At 55.7% G+C, this 22,784-nt stretch overlaps 8 protein-coding genes across 8 annotated transcripts; 4 read left to right on the forward strand and 4 right to left on the reverse strand.

Annotated features, from left to right (window-relative positions):
• Nucleotides 1-514: 514 nt before the first annotated feature.
• On the forward strand, nucleotides 515-1,956 carry GCG54_00011333 (Protein-lysine N-methyltransferase EFM6; the record flags this gene model as incomplete). Its single annotated transcript, XM_045411238.1, has 4 exons — nucleotides 515-798; nucleotides 984-1,154; nucleotides 1,428-1,742; nucleotides 1,800-1,956. The coding sequence occupies 4 exons, from the start codon at nucleotides 515-517 to the stop codon at nucleotides 1,954-1,956; spliced, it is 927 nt and encodes a 308-aa protein (XP_045268296.1).
• Nucleotides 1,957-5,634: 3,678 nt separating this feature from the next.
• Nucleotides 5,635-6,507, forward strand: GCG54_00011334 (Allergen Asp f 7-like; the record flags this gene model as incomplete). Its single annotated transcript, XM_045411239.1, has 1 exon — nucleotides 5,635-6,507. The coding sequence occupies one exon, from the start codon at nucleotides 5,635-5,637 to the stop codon at nucleotides 6,505-6,507; it is 873 nt and encodes a 290-aa protein (XP_045268297.1).
• A 1,355-nt stretch (nucleotides 6,508-7,862) lies between these two features.
• Nucleotides 7,863-9,480, reverse strand: GCG54_00011335 (uncharacterized protein; the record flags this gene model as incomplete). The annotated part of the gene is made up of 2 exons (XM_045411240.1): nucleotides 7,863-9,041; nucleotides 9,217-9,480. The coding sequence occupies 2 exons, from the start codon at nucleotides 9,478-9,480 to the stop codon at nucleotides 7,863-7,865; spliced, it is 1,443 nt and encodes a 480-aa protein (XP_045268298.1).
• Nucleotides 9,481-10,045: 565 nt separating this feature from the next.
• Nucleotides 10,046-11,114, reverse strand: GCG54_00011336 (Eukaryotic translation initiation factor 2 subunit beta; the record flags this gene model as incomplete). The annotated part of the gene is made up of 3 exons (XM_045411241.1): nucleotides 10,046-10,215; nucleotides 10,271-10,918; nucleotides 10,976-11,114. Coding segments are annotated over 3 exons (957 nt in total), but the record flags the coding sequence as incomplete, so codon positions are not given.
• Nucleotides 11,115-12,528: 1,414 nt separating this feature from the next.
• Nucleotides 12,529-14,094, forward strand: GCG54_00011337 (uncharacterized protein; the record flags this gene model as incomplete). The annotated part of the gene is made up of 3 exons (XM_045411242.1): nucleotides 12,529-12,754; nucleotides 12,811-12,885; nucleotides 13,604-14,094. 3 exons carry the CDS (start codon nucleotides 12,529-12,531, stop codon nucleotides 14,092-14,094), a joined length of 792 nt encoding a protein of 263 aa, XP_045268300.1.
• On the reverse strand, nucleotides 13,579-14,103 carry GCG54_00011338 (uncharacterized protein; the record flags this gene model as incomplete). The annotated part of the gene is made up of 1 exon (XM_045411243.1): nucleotides 13,579-14,103. One exon carries the CDS (start codon nucleotides 14,101-14,103, stop codon nucleotides 13,579-13,581), a length of 525 nt encoding a protein of 174 aa, XP_045268301.1.
• Nucleotides 14,104-15,969: 1,866 nt separating this feature from the next.
• On the forward strand, nucleotides 15,970-17,748 carry GCG54_00011339 (uncharacterized protein; the record flags this gene model as incomplete). Its single annotated transcript, XM_045411244.1, has 2 exons — nucleotides 15,970-16,161; nucleotides 16,222-17,748. 2 exons carry the CDS (start codon nucleotides 15,970-15,972, stop codon nucleotides 17,746-17,748), a joined length of 1,719 nt encoding a protein of 572 aa, XP_045268302.1.
• Nucleotides 17,749-18,365: 617 nt separating this feature from the next.
• On the reverse strand, nucleotides 18,366-20,901 carry GCG54_00011340 (Vacuolar fusion protein CCZ1-like; the record flags this gene model as incomplete). The annotated part of the gene is made up of 2 exons (XM_045411245.1): nucleotides 18,366-20,507; nucleotides 20,563-20,901. The coding sequence occupies 2 exons, from the start codon at nucleotides 20,899-20,901 to the stop codon at nucleotides 18,366-18,368; spliced, it is 2,481 nt and encodes an 826-aa protein (XP_045268303.1).
• Between the last annotated feature and the right edge of the window lie 1,883 nt (nucleotides 20,902-22,784).

The following is a 22,784-nucleotide window of genomic DNA, read 5'->3' on the forward strand; positions in this document are numbered from 1 at the left end:
ACCGCCCTCAAACTTGAAGTAAAGCAGCGGCAGCTCAGGCTCCACGCTAGAAACAAACTTGGCGGCCGGATGTGACTACCTTACTGAGGTATGCACTGGACCTGAAGTAAGGCAAGAAGCTCTTTCCACATCTTTCTCGGACGACTAGAGAAGGTGATGACTCGATGGGAAGTGTGGAACTGGCAAGCAGAACCCGCCGCTGAGGACGGGACACTACCTACACTCAGGGACCAATGTGGAAGTCGGGGCAACCCCGCTTGAGGCAAACGCACCTCCCCTTATCGGAAAGTCTAGATTGTCGTCGACCTCAGGGGGAAAAAAAAAAAAAAAAAGCCCAACAAAGACCAGCGATACCGCTCTTTTCTGCCTCTCGGATCTGCAAACGCCCAAAAGCACCACTTGCCTTGAGAGAATTAAACGCGCTCTCAGCCTGCTCTACTTAGAACTTTGCCTCCAGACGCACTCGACTTACCGTTGTATCATCCGTACTTACCCAGAAACAAACAATAGCATTATGAGAATTCTCAACAACCCTCTCATTCCAGAACAGATGGACTCCGCCGAGAGGTCTCCCTCGCCCGAGTTCTCGCCCTTGGCGATCGGCGAAGATCTCACCCCGCTACCCGCCTACAAGGCCGCACAAACCAACTCCTTCGACATCGCCGGTCTGCTGTCCACTCCCCTCAAGCTCCACGAGGACCTCGCTTCGGGATGCGGAGGTCAAACCTGGCCCGCGGGCATGGTGTTGGCAAAGCACATGCTGCGTTATCACCGGGAAGCTCTGACCGGAGCCAGAATGTTGGTGACTCGGCCCCATTGCGCTCGCCACGTTTCCTGAGCTGCTTCTTCCCGAGCTCACGCTCGCCTGCACTTTGCTGCAAATGCTGCTGCACTTGACTTGCCGGAACCTAACCGCATGCTAATGCGAGAGAACATGTCGTGGAAAGAAGTTGAGCTGACTCGTGGCTTTTTGGAGCAAATAGACTAGAGCTAGGTGCCGGCGGCGGACTCGTTGGTTTGGCTGTTGCTCTAGGTTGTGACCTGCAGCAAACGCCGCTGTATCTCACAGACCAAGACGAAATGTTCGAGCTCATGGGCAGGAACACCAAGCTGAATGGTCTTGATGGCAAGGTTAAGCCCATGATCCTGAATTGGTAAGTAATTTTCATTTAACTCCGATTCCAGCCGTGCGCATCCTTCTCCCAGACCATCAGCTCCAGACTTGAGACAGTTGAGTGGTGTCTGCCATCGCTGAGGAGTTGCGCGTGCGCGGGAATCAGCAGCGCACCAACGAGTAATGAAACCAAAGACTTACAACTTGTCCCGGCTCATTCTGCTACTGCGCTGCGCTGCAATGCACAAGTCCAAGCACAAGCAGGCTGCGCATGCACTCCGGCTGATGAACGGATGACTGATGAACGACACAGGGGCGAACCGTTATCACAAGAAGTCGTCGACTTCAAGCCGAATGTCATACTCGCAGCCGACTGCGTGTACTTTGAGCCCGCCTTCCCGCTTCTATTGGAGACATTGACAAATTTGCTGACGCTGGAGCCCGACGCGACGATCTACTTCTGTTTCAAGAAGAGGAGACGCGCCGACATGCAGTTTCTCAAGAAGGCACAGAAGGCGTTCCAAGTGACAGAAATCGTGGATGATGATCGCGCCATATTCAGCAGAGAAGGGCTGTTCCTGTACACCTTCGCCAGCAAGAAGCCGACCGCCAATGGTGCTCGACAGTAGTGAGCATTGACTGGCATCCTGTCATTGGCAGCCTGTTCACTTGTTGGGAAAGACAGCATCAAGCGCGTGTTTCGCAAAGCTCTCGGGAGTCGGGATCTGAAAGCCTCGACTCGGGCCCAGGGATTTGCGCAGTGCGCCATGTCAAACAATGACTCGAAGTCGAAAGGCTACTTGACCTTGACAACTTCCGGTGTCACTTGCGCGCCAGAGTAGGTGTGCGGAGTTCCATGAGTTTGTCCCTTGGCTCAAGGACAAGGACGAGATGAAAGATGATTGTTGTCTCCTTGCTTGCCCCGTTCGAGGATTTCAACTCACAGCCCAAGGAGGGGCGATGTCGTGTACCGCTGGGTGTCGTGGACATCTCTGAGAGGTGGCTGCACCGCGTCAGCTGACAGTTGATGCAGGAAGCGCCAGTCATCAACAGCGTGGAAGAGAGGCAAGAATAGACGAATAGAGAATAGAGAGATAGAGGCTCATGTCAATCAAAAGAAGCTTTCCAGAGCACCACATATCGTTGGATCCAACATGCATTTGATCTTCATGAGTGGTGGAGAACTGTGCGGGTGGGCATACAAGATCTGGTCCCCAGAGTTCAGAGTTCAGATTTCAGACTCCGGACGATCATTTGATGGGACGGTTGGCTTTGCCATAGCACAACTACGAGTGGACGAGAAAGCTGTGAGTAAAGGCCGGACGACGGCTCGAAGGAAAGCGAAATCAAGACTAGCCCGAGAATAGGTCTCAGGAGTGAGGAAGTAAGAACGGTCACCGAACAGGTGAGGGGTTTTCTGTGCCTTACCCTTCACACAACTGCAGGCTGCTGCAAGCCATTAACGAATCAAGCATCAAGCCGCGGGTGGCCGAATGAAGATGCAATGCGGGAAAATCTCTGCGTGGTCGGCGCCGCGGTACGACGCCCACCCAACGTGTCAGCGTGTCAGCGGTGTCCACCAAACCGCTGTAGGTTTGCAGGCACGAACAAGGAGCTATTAACTGCAGCGCAGAGGCTAGCCATTCGAATTTTTAGAAGGGAGAAGGTGATGTGGCATTGCCTGAATTGCCTGATCATCCGGGATCAGAGCCGGACAGGGGGGAAATGGGCTGTGAGGGTTGCGCCGGGCGGGGGCTTTCTACCGAGGCGTCGCTGTGATTGGCGCGTACCTTACATCTGCAAGGAACCCGTCGCCCAAGCCCGTTGTCTGGACCAGCTCGAGCGTTCGCCTTGGTCGCTTGAGGGCTGCCAGTCTGCTTCCTTCGTTGCATCGCCGGTTGATTTTGTTTTTGGCTTTCATTTTTTTCCCCTTCCGTGCCTTGGTCAGGGTTGAGCAATCGTTACTTGGCGTCAGGCACAGGTGAGCGGGGGACCTGACCTGGTGCCAACACCCTTGAAAGGTCCCCCTCGACACTGACCATTGAGTTCTGAATGACACTGACTTCTCCTGCGCGGCACGGTAAGGTAACATCCCAAGTTGTCGACCAGTGTTTCTTTTTTCACGTTTCTCCTGGTGCGTCATCTGTCCAATGTTGCATCGCACATTACAGCCGCCATGGTGCCGACATGCTTAACCACGGTCTGCTGGGATCCTTCTCGCAGCGCGGCAACGGTTGCGCCCTCTTCCATGGGAGACAATTAACTAACACCGAGCCAGAATGCTGGCGCAGCAGGCGCAGGCCTCCCGCGGCACGGCACCTCACAATAAGGGAAGGTACTGTGTGTGCGCAAGGCATGGCGGTTGGCAGGCATGTACCCGTCCTGGGCACCCCGGTGCCACCGGATGATCGTCATTCTTTTGTTTCCAGGATTCCTAGACGATGCGAGGGGGGGAGAAACGGTGTTCGGACCCTGGACCACCTACGTGCTACCCCCTGGGCTGGGTCTCTTGGGGCTGGGCTGGCCGCCAGGGCCTGAAGGGAAAAAAGCTGGAGCGCCCTTCCCAGTTTCCGCGTGTTTCAAGCACCAGCATCTCTCCGGCGGTTCATCCAATCATCAAGTACGGGTGGGAAGAAACAAGATGACATTATGACAGACAACGACAAGCTTGGAATGAGATGGGAGTCCGGGAGACGAAGGCAAGAAGGCATGGAAACGGGACGATGGAACGAGGCAAGAGACGCGCAGCCCGGCCCAGTTCCAGTCCTGGAGCCGTGCCGTCAACCGCGCTGCAGCGGCAAATCCAAGAGCAATTGGCAACGACGGAGCATGCGCAGACCTTGCGGTTACGCATGTGATGGGCCAGCATAGCGAGTCAATTGCGCGATGGAAGCTCTCCAGACCCCGGCTTCTTTTTGCCGTTCTTACGTTGGCAGAATACGTTACGCTGCCCCAGTCCGATCCATCCACCACTTCCCGATATCCAATACTCTGTATTCTCGACGGATGTGCGGCTCGAGTTCAAACAACCAACACTCTCTCCCTGACTCCCTGTACGCGTTGCTGGCAGGTTCAATGGTTGGAGTGAAAGGGCTGTCAAGTTGCGTTTCCTCGGCATCCATTTGGCTAATGTTTTCTCGGGTTGCGGTTGTCGTCCCTGGTTGCCTCAGCCCAAGTCGGTTTCGGGTTGGTCTGGCTGGCAAACATCCCATCTTCAGCATCCCAAGCGGAGGCGTTCAAGCCCTAGAGAGCCAAGATGGGCCATGCCAGGACTGCGAACACCAAGAGGCATCCTCGCCTCGTCTGCTTGCCTGATCTCGTGGCGTGCTTGGTGCCAGCGATGCCAGTCTGGAGCGAACGGGCTCGTGCTAGTGCCATCCAACGGGTCGTTCACGCCCCCTGGACTTGCTTCTTTCGTGCTGGTACGTTCTTTTTTCGGACCTCCAGCATCCAACGGTCCAGTGACGAGAGGTCGTCGAGGCAGACAAACTGCCTCTCCAAGTCGGTTTAGGGGGGTTGCAGGGACGGTTACCACTCAAGAATCCTGGTTTCCACGCCATGACAAGGCCCCGCTTTTGCTTTTTATTCTCTCGGGGCTTTTGCGAATTCTGTTGTCACTACCGCTAAGGCAGGCGGTGGCAGTGAGCGAGCGATAGAGAGTGCGCAGCAACCGCCCCGGAACCTGCAGCCCAGCCAAACAACACGACCAGACAGGCCTCGAGGGATCATCAGGTACTCCCGCATACTGCTGTGCTAGCGGAGGTACCTGCCAATGGAGTCTGTCCTCCACCCTCCGTCAGCATTTTCAGCACGCTCAGCACCTGCAGGCCTCCTCTCCTCCACTCCACACACCACATCCACTCGACTTCACAGGCTCACACCCCCGTTCCGCCCCTGGCCCCCTAACCCAGTCTCGCCAGTCCCGAACAGGCTCACTTTCGTGTTGTGTTCCCATCGTTTGGTACCTCGCTTGGTCCACGAAAGTGTTCTGGGATACAAATCCCAGCCGGCCTACGCTTCCCAGATCGCTCATCTGGATCTCTCTCTTTTTTCCTCTTTCCTCTCTATCCAACAACGCTCCCTCTTGTTCGACCAAAACCAATTCATTCCTTTCCTTGGACCCCCTTGAGCAGTGCTCGACCGACCTTCAGTCCAACAAACTACCCAACCAATTCATTCCTTCACAGACTGTTTCGAGGACTCGTCCAAACATTATCATCCGGTCTCCAGCTGTCAGCAAAAGAGTGTTCAGTGAACCGCTCCTTTCATCCCATCTTTCCAGCCTACCAGGAACCTCAGTACATACCAAAGCGTGCTCCGAGCTTCCTGCCGTCAACCTTGAACCTGCCAAGCTTCACACGCTCCCGCAAGCCATTCCTTGATCGAGAGGCTCAGCCCATTGCATTCATTTCGCTTCCAGCTCATCCTTCACGGAAGATCATCACTCAAGAGACCGTATAAGTCTCCTGACCAACAACACCAAACACCAACATCACAATTTACCAAACACCACGTTCACCATGAAGACCTCTGCCATCTTCTGCGCCGCCCTGGCTGCCGCCGCCGTTGCCCAGCCCCACCAGCACGGAAACAAGAAGCGCCATGTCCACGGCAAGCACCAGAAGCGCGCGCTCGTCACTGAGTGGGTTACCGAGACCGCCTACGTGACCGAGTGGGTTGATGCCACCGAGACCGCCTGGGTCCCTTCCTCCGAGGCATCTGCTACTCCCTCCGCCGTTCCCACCACCTCCGTGCCCGGCCAGTTCTTCGAGCCCGGCAACTCGCCCTCTTACACCACATTGTCCACCTCGACCAAGGCCGCCGCACCCGTTGTTCAGGAATCCATTCAGCAGGCTCCCGTCGTCTCGTCCAGCAGCTCCACCCCTGCTCCCGCTCCCCAGACCCCGACTCCTCAACCCGCTCCTCAGCCGACCACCACCTCTGTCTACATCGCTCCCGTCGTCGTTCCCACCACCCCTGCCTACGTTGCTCCTGTTGTCGCGACCACCAGCACTCCTCAGGGCCAGGCCCAAGCCACCAGCGGCAGCAGCAGCGGCGGCAGCAGCAGTGGCGGTGGCTCTTCTTACAGCGGTAAGCTGACCTACTATGCCATCGGCCTGGGTGCTTGCGGTGAGGACGACAGCGGCAAGGACAAGACCGAGAACATCGTTGCTCTCTCGGTTCTCATGATGGGCTCGGTTTCCAACGGAAACTCTTACTGCGGCAAGAAGATCCAGATCTCCGCCAACGGCAAGACCACCACCGCCACCGTTCGCGACAAGTGCATGGGCTGCTCTCACGATGCCATCGACGTCAGCGAGAAGGCCTTCCTCGAGATCTTCGACAGCCTCGATGTCGGTGCCGGTACCGTCGACTGGAAGTTCATCAACTAAGCTTGACGTTCAAAACGCTTGCTTATTCCTCTCTTCCATTCCAGTCTCAGCACGGCCGTCAGGGGTTCTTTCTCTTCTCTTTGGGGTGCGCTTTCCTAGCGAGGGCTTCGCACCGATCAGGTTCACCTCATTCACAAGAAATGATTGGCTTCAAACTTCCGTGGGCCAGTCATTTTTTTTTTTTTTTTCTCTCTGATCAAATCTCAAATAACAAACATTTGGTTACATATACCCCTCCTTTTCCTGGTCAGTCACAAGGGACGGCGCCTGGTTCAACAGCACGGGAACTGGATTGGATTAACAAAAGGACAAACATCAAGACCTGGCACGCCGGTCTTGAATGACGTGATGACGATATCTCTATACCTGCGGATGCGAAATTCCTCCCATGCTTACGGGAGGTGTTGGGCAATCTGGGGGCGGACATCTGGTGTTTCTGTTTATGTGGACATTCTTACCATCGGGTCGGCTTATAGAAGTTACTATTCAAATGTATATATCTATTAGGGGCGTGTAAGGGAGCGTGTGCATTCGCGCTTCCCATCCTTCCCCGGATGTGGGTTATTGGCAAACCACTGCCAAAAAGGAAGAAAGAAATATCAAAAAACCAAAAAGTTGAGACTTCAAAATGTCCCTTTCTCCGTGCCGCAGTCCCAGTCGGCCGAGTCTCCTTTGGGGAAAAAAAATGTGATCACCGCTAGACTTGCCGGTAGCAGGCGGCCAACCATGTAATCAGTCATCGGCACGCGGAATGTTAATGAGAATGACGATGGAGGGGTGATGAAATCCCCTCCCCCACGGGCTCGAGCACGACATTCCAAGCAGCGATGATGGTTGACGTTCAGAGAGAGGGTAATGTAATAAGCTGCTGGCCTGGCCCGAGAGACATTCTGAACCACCACCTGTTACCGTGGCGGCCGCGGCGTCTAGCGCTCTGGGGGAGGGGCAAAACGAAAGAATGCCAAACTGCCTTGTCCATATCCATATGTTGTATGTCTCGCACCGCAACGATCCGATCGTGTCAGCTGAGGAGAGGGCGGAACATTCCACTCTCTCCGGGTCGGGGAGGCGCGGAGGAGGCCTCGGAGGGAGGAGTCTCGGCCCAATCTATAGTTCCAAGACATGACCGAGGCCTCGGTGGTCTGTAGTCACATCACCCTAACTGCCTTCGTGTTCAATATCATTCCGATGGTTCTATTAAACTTTCGTGACTCTAAGGACATGATTCGTTCAGGGTCGTTTGGTTTCCTTCTCGCCACCAGCTGAACTCAACCCCTCCACTCGTATCAACAACACGAGATACTGACCCATCGTCAAGACAACCGAGCGCTCCAGAATGACGCGACCAGCGCCTCCTACAGCAAGAACATGTCCAGGTCGTCCATCTCCTTGATGCTAGGCATAGCCTGGGCCCGTCGCGCCCTCTCCTCCCCGACCACGAAATCTCCAGGCACTTGGATCCCGTTCTCCGCCCCGGCCATCATGCCGGCCACGGCTCGCCCGCAGAGCGCGGCTTGGGGCATCCCGTGTCCGGTGTACCCAGCACAAACCCACAGCCCGGCCCCGCCGCCAAGCACATCGCCTGCCGGGATCTCGCCGACCCACGGCCGCCCGTCACGCGAGAAGGCCATGATGCCCGTCCACTCGTAACTCGCTTTGAGCTCTTCCGGGTCCGCCGGCTGCTTACCGTCGTCCCGGAGGTCGATGTTCTTGGCCCCCGCTCGCCGCAGGTACGACGCAACGACCGGGTCGACCTCGTCATCGTCCGAGATACCCACTCCTCTGGCCGTACCGTTCGCTCTCCCGCCGCCTAGAATCATCTCCAACCCAGGGGATGGTCGTTGGATGAGGTAGTCGTCCTGGTTTGGCGACGACCCCGAGGAGCTGGCCATGAAGACGTAGCTCCGCTCTATCTGAGCGCGCGGTTCCGGCAGCAGCGCGGCGACCTGACCACGCACCGGCACGATGAGGTCCGAAAAGGCCGGGAGAAGACGGCTGGTGTAGGCGTTGGAGCATAGCAGGACCTGCTTCGCGGCCACCTGTCCGCGTTCCGTGTGAACGATCCAAGATGCCCCATCGTCACCGGCGCAATCCAGGCGTTGGAGACGGGTGACGGGCGTGTTGGTCTGCAGGTTGAACCATCCGCTCTCGCCTGCAGACTGCTGCTGCCCTTCTCCAAACTTCGAGATGAGGGTCTCAAACACCCATGCGACAAGTTTGTACGGCCAGCAACTCGCCGCGTTCTCCTGCAGGACGGCGCCCGCGGCTCCTGGCACCCGTAGTGTCTTCAGCTCTTCCGCATCAGTGACGAGGCGAACGGCGCTCTTGAGGTGAGGTGGGAGGACAGCGATGGCGTCGGCGGCCTTGGCAACGAGGTCCGCGGTGAGAAGGGCATGGACGCCGCGGAGGGAGACCCAGTCGCAGGGGATGGCGTTGGCAACGACGAGGTCGCGGAGGTAGTTGTACGTCTGTAGCTCAAAGTCTGCTACGGCGGTGGAGGGACCATATACTACCGGTTGGCAGTGGCCGCCGTTCTGGCTGGGGTGTCAGTGGTGTCGTTATCGTAACGGTGGTTATGAGATGACATGATGAGGGGTCGAGATAAGCTATCGGAGCCCATCATCTTCGACGCCTGGCTGAGCACTTGCCAAACCTCGACTTCCCTCGTTGCACTTCGTGATACAAGACTGAGAAGACCTGAACACTCACCCGTCCCGTAGCTCCCCAGCAGACCTCCCTGGCCTCAAGCAACAACACCTTTCTACCCGCCCCGCCACTCCCCTCCTTCAGCTCTTTGGCGGCGAAAGCGCCCGTGATACCGCTGCCGACGACGACCACATCCGCGGTCGGAGGTAAGCTCTTAGTCGTGCGGTGGCCCAGGAGCGCTTCGGAAGGCTCGCGGTGCCAGTATGAGCGAGTGCTCTTAGTCGAGGGGAGATCGGCCTGGCCCTCCCGCAGCGTTGCGCCCGTCATGGTGTCGGATGAGGAGTTAGTGTCTGAAGGTGATGAAAAGGCTTGATGATTCAGGGTATAGAGTTTAGATAAAGTGACTCGAGTTCTGCTGTTTAAATATGCTGCAAACGGGACTTTTGTGATGTTGGCCGCGTGGACGGTTGAGTCATGTGTTGAAGGATTGACGTTTGGTTGATGGCTGGCGCACGAGTGGACATGTGAGGTTTAGTCAACTATCACTCCCACTTGCACCGATGGAGCAGGTGCAACAGAGACATCACCAATCCACGTTGCAGAACGCGTCACTTTTGGCAGACCCACAAGAAACGGGTCTCGCACATCAGCAAGACTTTTGAGAACGATTCTGATTGACATTATGCCCAACTTTTGTACCAATTTTTGGAAAGAAAACGCCACTGTCTATGGGTGCCATCCATCCATCCATTGATTACCCGGAGCGTCGCAGCCTCGAGGCTGCACCGCACACTGCTGGCATGATCACACCTAAAAGCCAAGAGTACGCTAAAGGACGTAAATAGCGTAGAAGAAAATTTCTCCGACTCTTGCTGTCCAAGACTGAGCTCGCTTAACCCTGCATCTTTCTTCTCTTTCCGACCTGGGCGGAGAAACCGGTCTTGATGGCAGTGACGGAACGTCTGGAACCGCAAGAGTTACAGGTGATGAAGTACAGACGGTTCTCTCCCTTCGACAGCTCGGTGTCGGCAGATTTGCAGGTCTTGCAGGTGACGTATTCGACTGTGGAGGAAGTTGGTCAGCTTCCGCGTAAGACGCACAAAAGAGGCAAACTCACTAATGTACTTGCGCAACACGTTCTCGAGCTGCTTCTGCTGGAAACGACCCTTGATAACGAGACGTCTGCTTCCGTCAACGGAACCACTGGTACCCAACTCAGCAAACAGGTAAGCGGTCACGTGCTCCTCCGTTCTCTTCATGCGCTTGCAGATCTCGGCAATGTTGGCGAAGATGGTCTTCTTGTTGCCTTCGCGCATGCACTGCGGGGGAGGGATCTTGTAGCTCTTGGAGCCGCTCAGGGCGTGGTCGGGGTTCTTCTGGGACAGCTGGTGGAAGAAGCGGTTGAGCAGCAGGCTGTAGCTGAGGGCCTTGGTCTCGTCGTGCTGCCAGATGCCGGTGCCGGCGTCCATGTCACCCTCATCAGCCTCGCCAGCGGCGGGGGCCTCACCAGCTTCACCCTCCTTGCCCTCGAGATCCAGGGCCTTGAGCTTGGCAGCGAAGTCGTCCTCCTCACCCTCCTTGGGAACCTTCTTCTTCTTCTTCTTCTTCAGGGTCAGGTCCAGACCACCGTCTTCGCCAGCGGGGGCCTCCTCGGCATCATCGCCCTCCTTAGCGACCTTCTTCTTTTTCTTCTTCTTCATGGTAAGGTCGAGGCCACCGTCTTCGGTGGCATCGGGGACGGGGGTGGTCGCATCCTCGGCTCCGGCTTGAGAAGGGGCATCAGTATTGAAAGATTCAAGTGCTGCAGAAAGCGGCGGCGTACGAGGCGTGTGCGACTGGGCTGTCTCCTTGGGTTCGTCGGTAGCGTTGACCATTGTGACTGAGCCGTCGGCGTCGACTACTATTTGTTCTGTATCGAAAGCGACGGATTTACGCTGTTTGCGCTCGGGGAGAGGAGATGCCTGCAAAAATTGAATGTTAGATTTCAAAGAGGACGAGCAGAAATTTCGGGGATGAGCAGAGAATTAATCGGGGAGCAACAACGTCTTGGGTGGTGATGATATGATCGGTTTTATGGCGTCGAATTTGAGTCACGAAAAATGTCCTGTCTGTCCAGACCGTCTCTGACTCTGGTTGGGCAGTGGGGTAAAAGACGAATAGTTCTGGTGGAGGGGCCAATGGTGGTGGTGGGCAGTGGCAGAAGTGATGCGCCGTGCGCCGTGCGCCGTGCGTAGGGTGTAGTAGGAGGGGAGGGCTAACGAAAGGTGCGGTGCGTTACGGTAAGCAACGGAGGAAACTTACTTCGACGTCCGCCATGATTGCGGCCTGTGTCTCACTGAACGGGGTTCTCGGTTAGGTATCCTTGGTAAACGCTTCTAGCACAGTGGTCCGGGGGGTGTGGTTGAACAAGCGCTGATGGTCGAAAGGGTCAACGAAACAAGAACCTGGTGACCTGGGATATGGCGTCGAGTCGGTTTGTGCCGTTCGAAAATGGTTCGGTAATGGAAATTTGTGAGAGGGAAAGGAGAACTGCCTCGACTGCGGGTGGATGGGATTTCAAGGTGACGTGAGGGTGCTGGTCACTGGTCCAAAGTGGGAGACAAACCCCCTCCTCCCCCTCCAGTCACAGTGTCCGCCAGCTGTTGTGGTGCCCAGCGCCCGTCCGCAGTCACCCTTTGCAGCCTGTGACTCAGCGGTACATACGGTCATGTGACCTTGACGTCTGGTGTCTGACCGTTTCGATGGCGAAATTTGTACGGTAATGGCGCTGGGCTCAAGCGTAAAATCAGTCGGATCTGGCACAGATTGACTCTACATGGTTATTTTCTGACGCATATTAATATCGACGCCTCCACGAGTCGAATGCGGAAATTCGAATCAATAAAAATAAACGAAGTAGAAAGACTCAACCGTAACCGAAGCAGTGACTGATGGTTCGGTTCTCAGTCCTGAGGCTATTCCGTCTGCCCTCGTGGAATCGCACCCGGCCCCACTTCGTAGCATCCCCAGCCAATAAAACCCGAAATCGTCAACACCTGCTGCTGGCCGTCCCGGTGCCGTTTCTGGTAGGGGAACGGGGGATCAGAGAGCTCCAGGCGTCCGCACCTCCACAGCTGCACTGGCATCATCGGAGGCATCGCGGTCCCTTGGTTCAACCTCCCGCGAAGCTCCCACCTGGTAGATCGTCTAGTGTTCGATCTCGTTGATACGCATGCAGGATTCAGCCTGCCCTGCGACTCAATCGGCGTTGAACCCGAATCATCGATAGGCTTACTTGCCACTACCGCGTCTTGCCGCCTCGAAGCTCCAACAGCCGAGCGCCGAACAAACGTCCGACGTCCTATCTGCCCGCCAAACCTCTCTCTCTCCGGCATGATGCAGTCCACCGATTCTTTCGTCATCCACGACGACATCTCGCCCTCCTCTGACCTCGACGAGATCGATTCGCTGCCGTCAATATCTAGTAGTGTGCTCGACTCCGAAGACGACTCGGATGCGCAGGAGGAATGGGAGCGCAGCTTGGAGCAGATCCAGCTCTTGCTGACCATGGTCATCGTGCCGTTCGCCGGAAAGTACCTGGGTCGCAAATTTGCGTACTGGAGTAAGCTTCCCTAGAACGTGACGCTGGTCTCGCATGTGCTAACCGTGCTGGCACAGGTTGGTCAAGATATATGGAATGGATGCACAACGTCGAGGTGCGGTGGACAAACAAGGGCGCCTTCAAAGCTGCTGGTGTCGCTGAGGCTGCGGCTACTTTATAAGGAGCATGATAGTGGTTTTGATGGGTGACCTCGCAAGAGACGCCACGGAGCCCAGAAGTTGGTGTTGTGGCCCAAGGCGGCGGTTGTATACATATGGATGGCGTTGAGGACCGCCGTGATAGATCAAGGCGGCACATACAGAAGCAAGGCACAAGGCCTCGCTATGAAGATTTGCAATTCAATGATTTCAAGGTTAAATCCTCAACTCTGTGTAAGGGTGGAGTTCCCCGAGAGTCACATATCCGCGGGCCACATCCTGTCACGAAGGTCCAATTGACAACATCGCTCTTGCACGCAGTTACATACGGAGCTGGTGAAATAAAACTCGCATTCATTGGTATCAATCATTGTGATTCTGCTACACAAGATGGTGCTAAGCAGCCTTGCGGCTATTGCCTGAGCACCGTGGCACTTGGCCCCGCCGTATCCATAACCATATATCCATGTCATCCCATAACCCATATCCGGTCATTCATTACCACTATATGCCATCGTGAAAGGTAACATAAAACAACAGCATGCCGCCAACGCCGTCAGAACCCAACAGCTATTCAAGGACCAGTCGTGAATGCCGTATGTCTGACCCAGTGGCCGCACCCAAAGAACAAAAAGTCGGGTGATTGTTTTTCAAAAGCGTGTATCTTGTATGGTTGTCGGCGAAGCTTTAGGCTCCGACCTGGGCCATGGAGGGCCGAGAGCTGCGGATAGAGCCACCACCGCCACGACGGAAGTCCATGAAGGTAAAGAACGCTCCGGCACAAAAGCTGGCGAACAGAAACCACATGAAGACAGTGCTCGCTTGGATCTCGCGGCAGCGCTTCTGGTCGTCAGCGGAACCCCAGACGATATAGTCGCTTGGGTGATCGCGACCGTCGAGAGCGCCGCAGTTGACGACACGCAGTTTGGCGGACAAGACAATGCTGTCAATGAAGGTGAAAAGCAAGGCAGCCCCGTCGAGAGCCAACATGACCAGGGGAATGGCGATGCCGGTGATGAACGATGTAGCCAGGCCATAGAGAGCAGCCAACCAGCAGATGACAGCAACGAACATTGTGAAGTTGATCGCAGCCATGGCAGACCCGGCACCGTTAATGTTCAGGGCGATGACATTGCCGATCAATGCTGTGACGAGCAGGACCCAGAGGACCTGAACGCCTCGGATGGCGACCTTGAAGATTGATTCCATCATGTTGGATAAGTGTTGGACCGCGTCCGGTAACTTGGATGATCGGGATCGATGGGTTGTTGGTGAGTGGGTGCTAGGAGCAAGGACTACTAGAGCTATGTAAAATGACGTTGTCGTCGAGGGATTGTATGCGCGTGTAATTTGAAGCTGGCAGTAGTGGCGTGACCGGCGTCTGACGATGAGTGCTCACGGGATGATTTGCACAAACAAGCAATTGTTCATTGACTATGTCTGTGTGTGATGTGGAGGAAGACAAGAAGTCAATAGACGTGGAGCAAGATCTGGCAGGGTGGGCGTGGAACAAATAAGACTTGTCTGGGCTGTTCAGGCTGGTTGTCGGGTGAGTAGAGTCGCGGTGGAAGGAAGCGGCAGGAGGCAAGGGTATCTTTAATAACTGGGAAGGGACGGGAAGGGAAGGCAAGGGCGGGATGGAATGGACTCGACAAGTCGGCCGAGGAGGGGACTGCCTTCCAGAGCCGGACACCACCAATTCCCAGTCAGATCTAGCACTCATGGATGTACTGTGCAGTACTTCACTGGCTGACAGAGGTGCAGAGTCGCCCGACATGGGAAGAGAACCTTAGGGAGGGCACGGAGGGCCGGGACCTGACATGGACGGTGGACGCGCGGGAGCTGCACAGGCGCAGGCGTGACGGGTGAGAAGTTCGATGATTTCCATGGCGATCGGCAGTTGCGGGAACTATGACCTCACCAGCCAATACCTCTGCTCAGAACGCGCTTCTCTATTTTTTGTTGGCCTCGCAAGCTCGCAGGCGGCATTCTCTGCGCCCATCTTGGGTACGTACCGTTTCCATGTCTGGCCGAGCGCTCCCGCAGGCCCTAAGAGACGCCTCAAGACGTCCAATGGCATCATCCAAGGGTCCCAGAAGCCGCCAAAGCTGCCACTAAGGAGCTTGGACAAGACCGCGTTCAGCCCAACAGATGACTCGCCTGCCCGCGTCCGTCATTCACCTCCTCATTGACTCTCATCTGACTGCCAGACGTCGCTCTGAAACGCAGCCCTCCACGACACTTTGAGATCCGAGAAAATAAAGTCCCAAGACCAGTGGCGCGTGTCTGCTGGCGCCTCTCCCGACGTGGCCGAGAGTTCGAGATCCAGTCTGGTTGTGGCACTGTTTGCAGCTGCAGGGTTCTTCTCTCCGCGGGGACCTCATCCAAAGGTTTTTTTTTTTATCTTTGTTTTTTTCACATCGCTCCTTTCTGACCCTGCTGCGGCTTCTGGGCCCTGTCGAAGTTCCCTGCGTGGTGGGGTGATGCTGGTTGGCAGGTGAAGAGCCTCTCAGTCCCCCTCCATCTTCTTGGCCCTGTGTGGCCCTCCTCTTGCCTTCTTTGCCCCGCCTTGGCCCTTCCTGCTGGGTTGATCAGCTCGAGTTGCCCCTCCTTCCCCTGCAGCAAATCCCAACCCTCCCGGCGATTCGCTGCCACAAACACAATCTGGCCCAGCAACCCTGGAGGAAACATCCACTGCCACACACCTGCACCCCAGTCACGATCGCCCTCACCCTATCAAACCTTGAGCGCGGAGGTAATCGTGAAACAACGTGAGCCAGCATACCCGCGCCTGCGATTTGTCAACATCAAACTGACGCGTGCAAAAACAGACTTCACGCTTGCGATTCATTGAGGCAGGCGGGTAGATTTTTGCTGCGCCCTCAAAAGAAAGCTACAAAGAGGCAGCAACTCACCAATCCCATCGCTTCCTAGGCGAGCTGAAACCTTGCAAAGACCTCGAGAGCGGTTGCAAGTGAAGATACAGTAAGGACACTGCAGGACTACTGCACCTGTCATTTGCGTCCGGATTATTGATCATGACTGCAGGCCGCCGGCCGCAAGACCCTGGTGAACACAATGGCAGACGACACTGCCCAGTACCCCAGAGCAAGCCTCGGTGGCATTCCGCCTGAGTTATTCGACCTTATCATGTTCTATCTCATGCCCAATGTCCCCCCGACTGTTGTCATGAGACCCTTCGAAACCTCCTATGATATTCATACCAGCGCGGCGCAGTATGAAGAGTGGCAGTTGACCCGAGCCGACCTCGTTTCTCTTTACTGAACATCCAAAGGCATATCTCGAGCATCCGAGCCAGCTCTCTTCAAGAATGTTGCTCTTGCGAAGCCCTACCACCTTCGGCGCTTCATTCGTCTTCTGACCTGCCCAGCCAATCATGGCCTTGGAAATCATGTCCGAGCCCTCTACCTCCTCGGCGAGTTCCAGCTAGGACCACGAGTTCCCTACTTCCGCCTCTGGCGTCAGCTATACAACACCAGGACCCTCACAGACTTGGCCATCGTTCTCACACTTATACCCAATGTGGCTGAGTTCTTGATCACCTCTCCTAACGAGAAGTACTTCGAGCTGCTGATGCGGACGATGCGACATCAGATGGAGTACACTCATATGATGATTCCTTCCACCAAGGCACTCACGCAACCAGAATCTTACGGACTGAAGCTGCACAACATCGCATGTGAGGGAAAGACACCCCTAACTCTCACCCCCCTTTCCTTCGACTTGCCGTTTAGCTGCGTGCGCACCCTTCGACTCCGTCACGACTTCACTGACACTGATTCTGACATCGCCGGAGACTACTCGCTGCCTGAAGCTCACCGCCATCACTTTTCCTGCAACATCCCTACTTACCTTTCTCAGCTTCCCAACCTCGAGATCTTCGAGCTTCTCTCCGACGCGCCTTGGTGCTGGAGGCCTATCGACAAGCACAGGGATGACGTGAGTCCGCCGGATTACAGCGACATGCCTCGGATGAAGAAGATTGTTCTGCACCTTTCTTGCATCCAAGAGCCAGAGCTAGTCGGCCTTCTGCTGGCGTGTGCTAACCTGCAGGTGCTCACCGCATACTTCTCGAGGAACACCAACCCTCACCAGTTCCGACGTCTTCCTCAAGGTAAAGACGTGAACCAGGCCCTCCGAGGTCTCTCTGGTAGCTTGCGTCACCTGGAGCTTGTCGCCGCGAAACCTGGAAACTACTTGCCGTCATACCCAGAACGCCTCGCTGGCCAGAGGCGGAGACTTGACTGCCTTCCTCATCTCACCAATGTGAAGACTCTCGTCGTTGACTTTACAGGTCTGTTCGGACTCTGCGACTTTATCAATGAGAATGACGTGCTCGACCTTCGCAATCGCTTTCCCCCTAACGTCCAAGACTTGACGATCGGGTGCAGATGGCATTCAAACCCCCCGATTCGAATGGCGGTTGACTACGATGATGAGTTGCGGGTTGTCAGTGCTTTGGCAGATTGTTATAACACCACTCTTTACAAACTTCGACGACTAACACTGGATATTCCCACGACTTGCTCCATTCTGGAGCCGCCCTGTCCGCGGATATTCCTTTCGCACCCCATGACCCCAATGGTAGCATCTCGTCCACTGGCGTACCTGATGGACTGTGGCATCGACGTCAGCTTCCACAACATTTGGCGCCAGTTCGAGTACCAGGGCCAGCTCTTTGAGAATTCTGCAACTGACCGACAGATAGAGCGCGTAAACAATAGGTTCACGGAGGAGCATCGGCGCCGGAGGCTCCTTCGGACGGGCGTGAAGGCCCCGTGGTACCTCCCCAAAGAAGACTACGACGCCCTACTGGCCAAGATCATGTTTGGCTAGGGCCGTCATCCAACAAGGTTGGCGAAGCACGATAAATTGACGTGCCACATGCGGACCACTAACGCGGGACGCCAAACAAGTAGCCATGGCGTCATTGTCGTGGACTTTTGCTATACACTACTGCGGGAGTGGCCACCTCGACTTCTCTAGCTTGAAGCTGCGGTCTTTTACCCACTACTTACCACACCAGCTTGACGGATGCTACAATCAGGACCGGCCCTTTCGGGTAGGGGAAACTGGATCACATCAAAAAATCGGATGCGTCATGATGACACGAGGATATGACGGACTGTTGGAATACATGTTTGGAGAATTGGATCGATCATTTGCATTAGCTTTTCATCAGGGAATCACAGGAAAGGACAATGGGTCTTTTCAGGAGGTCAAAAAGAGACGATTCATTGGCATTGGGTCTTTCCAGAGCTTGGAGGAAGAGACGAACGGATTTGCATCACAAGGAACAACGAAAAGAGCTCATGGATTAACAAGGAAAAGTCCCACGATATCTACCGTGTCTGCAATGAGAACAATGAATGAGTAACTCTGCTCTGTAATGCTGTCTACTTCTCCTTCCTCTCATTCGTTCCTATCCTTTACTTTCCCCCGCAGTTGGAGATCTACCGGCTAAAGTTCAACAAGCCTTCGATATACTTGCGGGTATCGATGCCAATCCCCGACGCAAGACGGCCCGCGCCGTCCCCCCACCCCGTTCCGCCCTCGGCGAAGGACGAGCTCACGCCACGGTAGCCAGCATGGTCGCTGGCTCTGCGGATCAGAAAGATCTCTTTGCTGACCTTTGGGGGTGCCGACAAAGTCTTCTTGGGCACCGCCGTGTCCAAACCAGTTCCGCTTGTCGGCGAGAAATCGTCAGTCTCTGACACTTGCTGGCCCTGCTGCCCCTCATCGGCCTCTGATGTCGATTCGGCGGCCGCCGGACGTTCGAGGATGCGTGACCAAACCACCCACCACCCACGGTTGGTCTTGCAAGTGCGCTCGAGCTCGTTTATCTCGGACCGTGTGATGTTGAAAAGATTCAGTAGCTGCATGTGCGTGTTCATGGCCTCAACGCGCGACCAAGCCGGTTGCGCGTTCGGTTTGGACATCTGAGTGTGGTCTGGGATGTTGGGTATCGATGAGTGCACCGTCATGGCCTGCGCGTCCCACACAAGGTCGTAGATACTGCCAGTCGCAGAGCCGATATTTGGCCGTTCGGGTCGATATTGTATCGACGATAGAAGAGGCTTGCGAAGAGGCAGGAGCTGGTGGTGCAGGGATCTGTAGAACGAGTTCAAAGCCAACGAGTCGGTCCTCAACTCAAACAAGAAGGTGAAGATGAAGGGCTTGCTGATGTAAACAATGACACGCAGCTTGCTCGCCTTATTAGAGTCTTGGTTTCCAAACAACGGGTTAGTGTTCACAGCGTTGGCACCGAGAGGCGTGATTTCGTTCGTGAGGCTTCCGAGGTCCTTAGTAAAGGCCGCCTCCGCCCGATCCTTGCCTGTCTTTTCAAGCTCGATGTGGACGGTGCGAAGCATTGTACGGGAATTTGACTCGACAGCATCCGGATTCTCTGCAACAATGCTCTGCTCACCGTCGCCGCTGTCCTCAATGTCACCCATTAACCCAATAAGAAAGTGCCCGGCGTCGTCGTCCATGACCTTGGGTTTCGGTGCTTTGCCGAAGGGATTTTTGGAAGTCTCCCCACTCTGGTGTGCTGCGAGGGCGGATAGTTCGTCCTTGACCGTGGACGAGGAGGCGTCAGATTTGCCGATGGACCAGTACGTGCCGTAACCCAGCTTCATGACTGTCATCAGCTTGTCCAGATGCCCATCGCCTTCCTCCTGCAACGGCGCAGGGGCGTCGTCTTTGCTAGATCCGGGTCGCTTGGCCTCCTCTACGGTGCCTATTTCCTGACCTCGCCTTTCTGCAAGCGTCATCGTAGACCTTGAGCTTCCCCCAGACCCGGAGCCGGAGTCTGACCGGTTGGTATTCGGACGGGCGGGCGGCCGCACGGGCGCTGGCGCCGCTGGAGCTGGAGCTGGAGCTGGAGCTGGAGCAGCCTTCGTTTCTGTTTGCGATACCGATGGTTGCTTCGTCCTTCGAGAGCGACGAACAGCTGTCGGGCTATCAATGACACCGTAGGCATTTTCACCCCAGGTGTAAAGATCCTCCATCCAATGTGCCACATCCCGCACGGATTTCCGAGACAAAGCGCCCGTCCCCAGGAAGATGGCGCCGTCCTCGGGGCCGGGGTCTTGCCCAGTACCCAACCACGAGCTTCTGTGATCCTTTCCATCCTTGGCTCCGCCATCGGCATCAACAGACCCAAACTTGGAGACTACAAGATCAACGAGGCCATCTATTCTCCCAACGAGGCCTTCTAGCACCTCCCGCTCTCCGCTACCCCGCTCCTCTTCGCCAACGCCAATGCCTAGTTCGCCGGATGCGGCGACGTTGATGCCGGCGAAGATTGTGCGTGCCGGGTTGCCCTGCAGCATTACATTCCAAGTCGACAGAAAAAGATCCCAGTAACGACCAAGGAGACTGAGAAACCTGGGTCTACGGGAACGCACAAACAGAGCGCTGAGCGAGGTTCCGTGGTGTAGCAGGAAGGTGGAGTGAGCGCGCAGTAAGTCTTGCAACAGAAGAGTAGCGGGCTTGATCTCCTTAGATGAATACTCGACCACCTCCTCTGGGGTTTCGTTCGTCTTGCCCAGATGCAGCTTAGGCGGCAAAGGGATGCGGGTTAGATCGATAGACTGCGAGACGTCAGAAAGTGAAGGGAGATGCAATTCTGCGATAAGGCAGGCGTACAGCAAGAATCCACCAACCTGACTCCAGCTCGTGGAGGACGACGCGGGATTTCTCCGTGTCTATAGAATCGACGGGCTGGCCGCCAGAAAAGCTCTTGCTGAACTCTACCATGCCCTGGGCGAGGCCGATCTGACGAAGTCGCTCATTGTGTTCCTCTTGAGAGATGTTCTCAGTGGGTTTGCTACGAGATCGATGGCGGCGTTTCTGCCTCTGAGTGCTCACGGAGGCGTAGTATACTATCTGGTCGTCAAGTGTGTCGTCCGTGTTCCCCAAGGACGGGTTAAAGATGGCGAGGAAGCCCAGCTGGGCCGGAACGATCCCACCCGGTGACGATGCCATGGTGGACGTAGCTGCGGATAAGGTGGCTGTCAACTGCAACTGGTGATGGCAGCTTCGTCGAATGACTCTGACGGGCCAGCCGCTCTAAAAAGCGTTGCCAGGCGCAGATGGCAGACGCGGACCAAAGGTGCGATGTGTGAGAGACGGCACGGAAGGTGTGAGTGAGGTGAAAGGTGAGAATGGCCCGGAGAAGCGTGGACGGTGACTGCGATGGGCGGCAGCAGCGGCAGCAGGGAGCTCCCAGGCGGTCCACGCAAGCGCGCAGCAGTGCCCTCGGGTTTGGCGATGGTGATGGTCTAGGCGTAGGACATGCGGTTCGGGTTGGAGTCTGGCCGGGCGGAAGGTCGGGTTGGCAGAATGGAACCTTGCTAGGTTGATAAGTAATTGGGTTGATGTTCAGCTGAGATCCGAATCTCGATCCTCCCCCACGATGCAGGGCAAGGCCGTGTGGTGTGGCGCCAGCACCAGGAGAAGCGAGGCGGATGGGAAGTGCTTGAATGCTTGGGTGCTCTGGTGGAGGCCCGACAACCCTGCAAATTGGGATTGGCCCATGGCCCAGACCGCCATGGGCCTCGCTGTCTGCCCTTTAGCACAACGTACTTAGCACCACCACACAGGTACTTAGCAGTGCTATTTGCTGCAGGACATGCCCGGAGGCTCGTCCGACATTGGACAAGTGAGGGGCTGTGAGCTGCTGTCACTGGTTGAGCTGGGAGGCTACCTGTTTGGATTTGCAGCGTTGTGCGACACCAGACGGGACGAATAGTGCCTGTGCCTACCTATCCATGTCTGCCGGCCCAAGAGCGAATAGAATGCCACTTTTGCACCGGATGTTGCCCGGTCTCTGAGGTCTCGTGTTTGGCTGGCATGGCAGGCTAGTCGTCGACCCCGGGTACTCGATCCATTGTGGGCAGGTTGCAGAGGACCGAGGTAGACTACCCAAGAGCCTTCCCCCTTCTTGCGGGCTGTCTTATTACAATGTCCTCAGGTACTTTAGGAACCTTACACCGAACGGAAGGTGGCGGGCGGAGTGACAGCCCGCTGTGCGCGTCTCGCTAGCGTAGCGCCAGCCAAAGTCCTTCACGTTCTGTGATCAATTCGGTTTCAGCGGCGGTCAAGCATGGGAAAAAGTCTGGACTGGCCCAAATGGCAATCTGCCTCCCTTCAACACCTAACCGGCACCAGAGATTGCCCAGGGTAACAACGGCACGCAACACCCCTCGTCGGAAAAGAATGCCATGGTGTGCCCATCAGCAATTCGTAATCCGCATTCACAGTTCGTGGCCCGCCCACACACCTAGAGAAGCAGAACCCAGGCTTATCCCGCAGACTATCTATTCCCCCCTGTCGAAACTGGAAGAACGTGAAAGCCATTTCAAAGCGTGGCATCTACCTGAGCCAATCATCGGCTTTTCCCTCAGCTACATCTGCCCAAAATCACGATCCATTCTGCTACCAGTACCACGGCACTTCTTCCGTCCCCGCCTCCTATGCCATGTGGCTTACTGCCACCACTAGTGGCCTCATTGCGCCAATTTTGAGCGAGGAGGCTTGCCATCTCCGTTGTTAAAAACAAGCAATTTGTCAACCAGATCAGCCAGTAGATGCACCTGCCACGCGAGGAATCGCTCTTCGACTAGGAGCAGTTATATATTCGTACTCGCTTATGTTATACACTTATTACCGTCGTGGAAATATCCCGGAACAGCTTCAATGACTAGATGTCCATATCTGGCATATTTGAGATGCTCTGGCTTAAGTCGATGGTGATCATCTCTTTAACCTTGCCACACTCGGCTCAGAGTCGAATAAGAGAAATGACTCAACCAAATAACGAGGAAAGCGAGAGCCAGTGATGGCCCTCGGGTACTCTGCCGTATATC

The sequence above is a fragment of the Colletotrichum gloeosporioides genome (assembly GCF_011800055.1).
Source record: "Colletotrichum gloeosporioides strain Lc1 chromosome Unknown consensus_17, whole genome shotgun sequence".
Lineage (NCBI taxonomy): Eukaryota > Fungi > Ascomycota > Sordariomycetes > Glomerellales > Glomerellaceae > Colletotrichum > Colletotrichum gloeosporioides.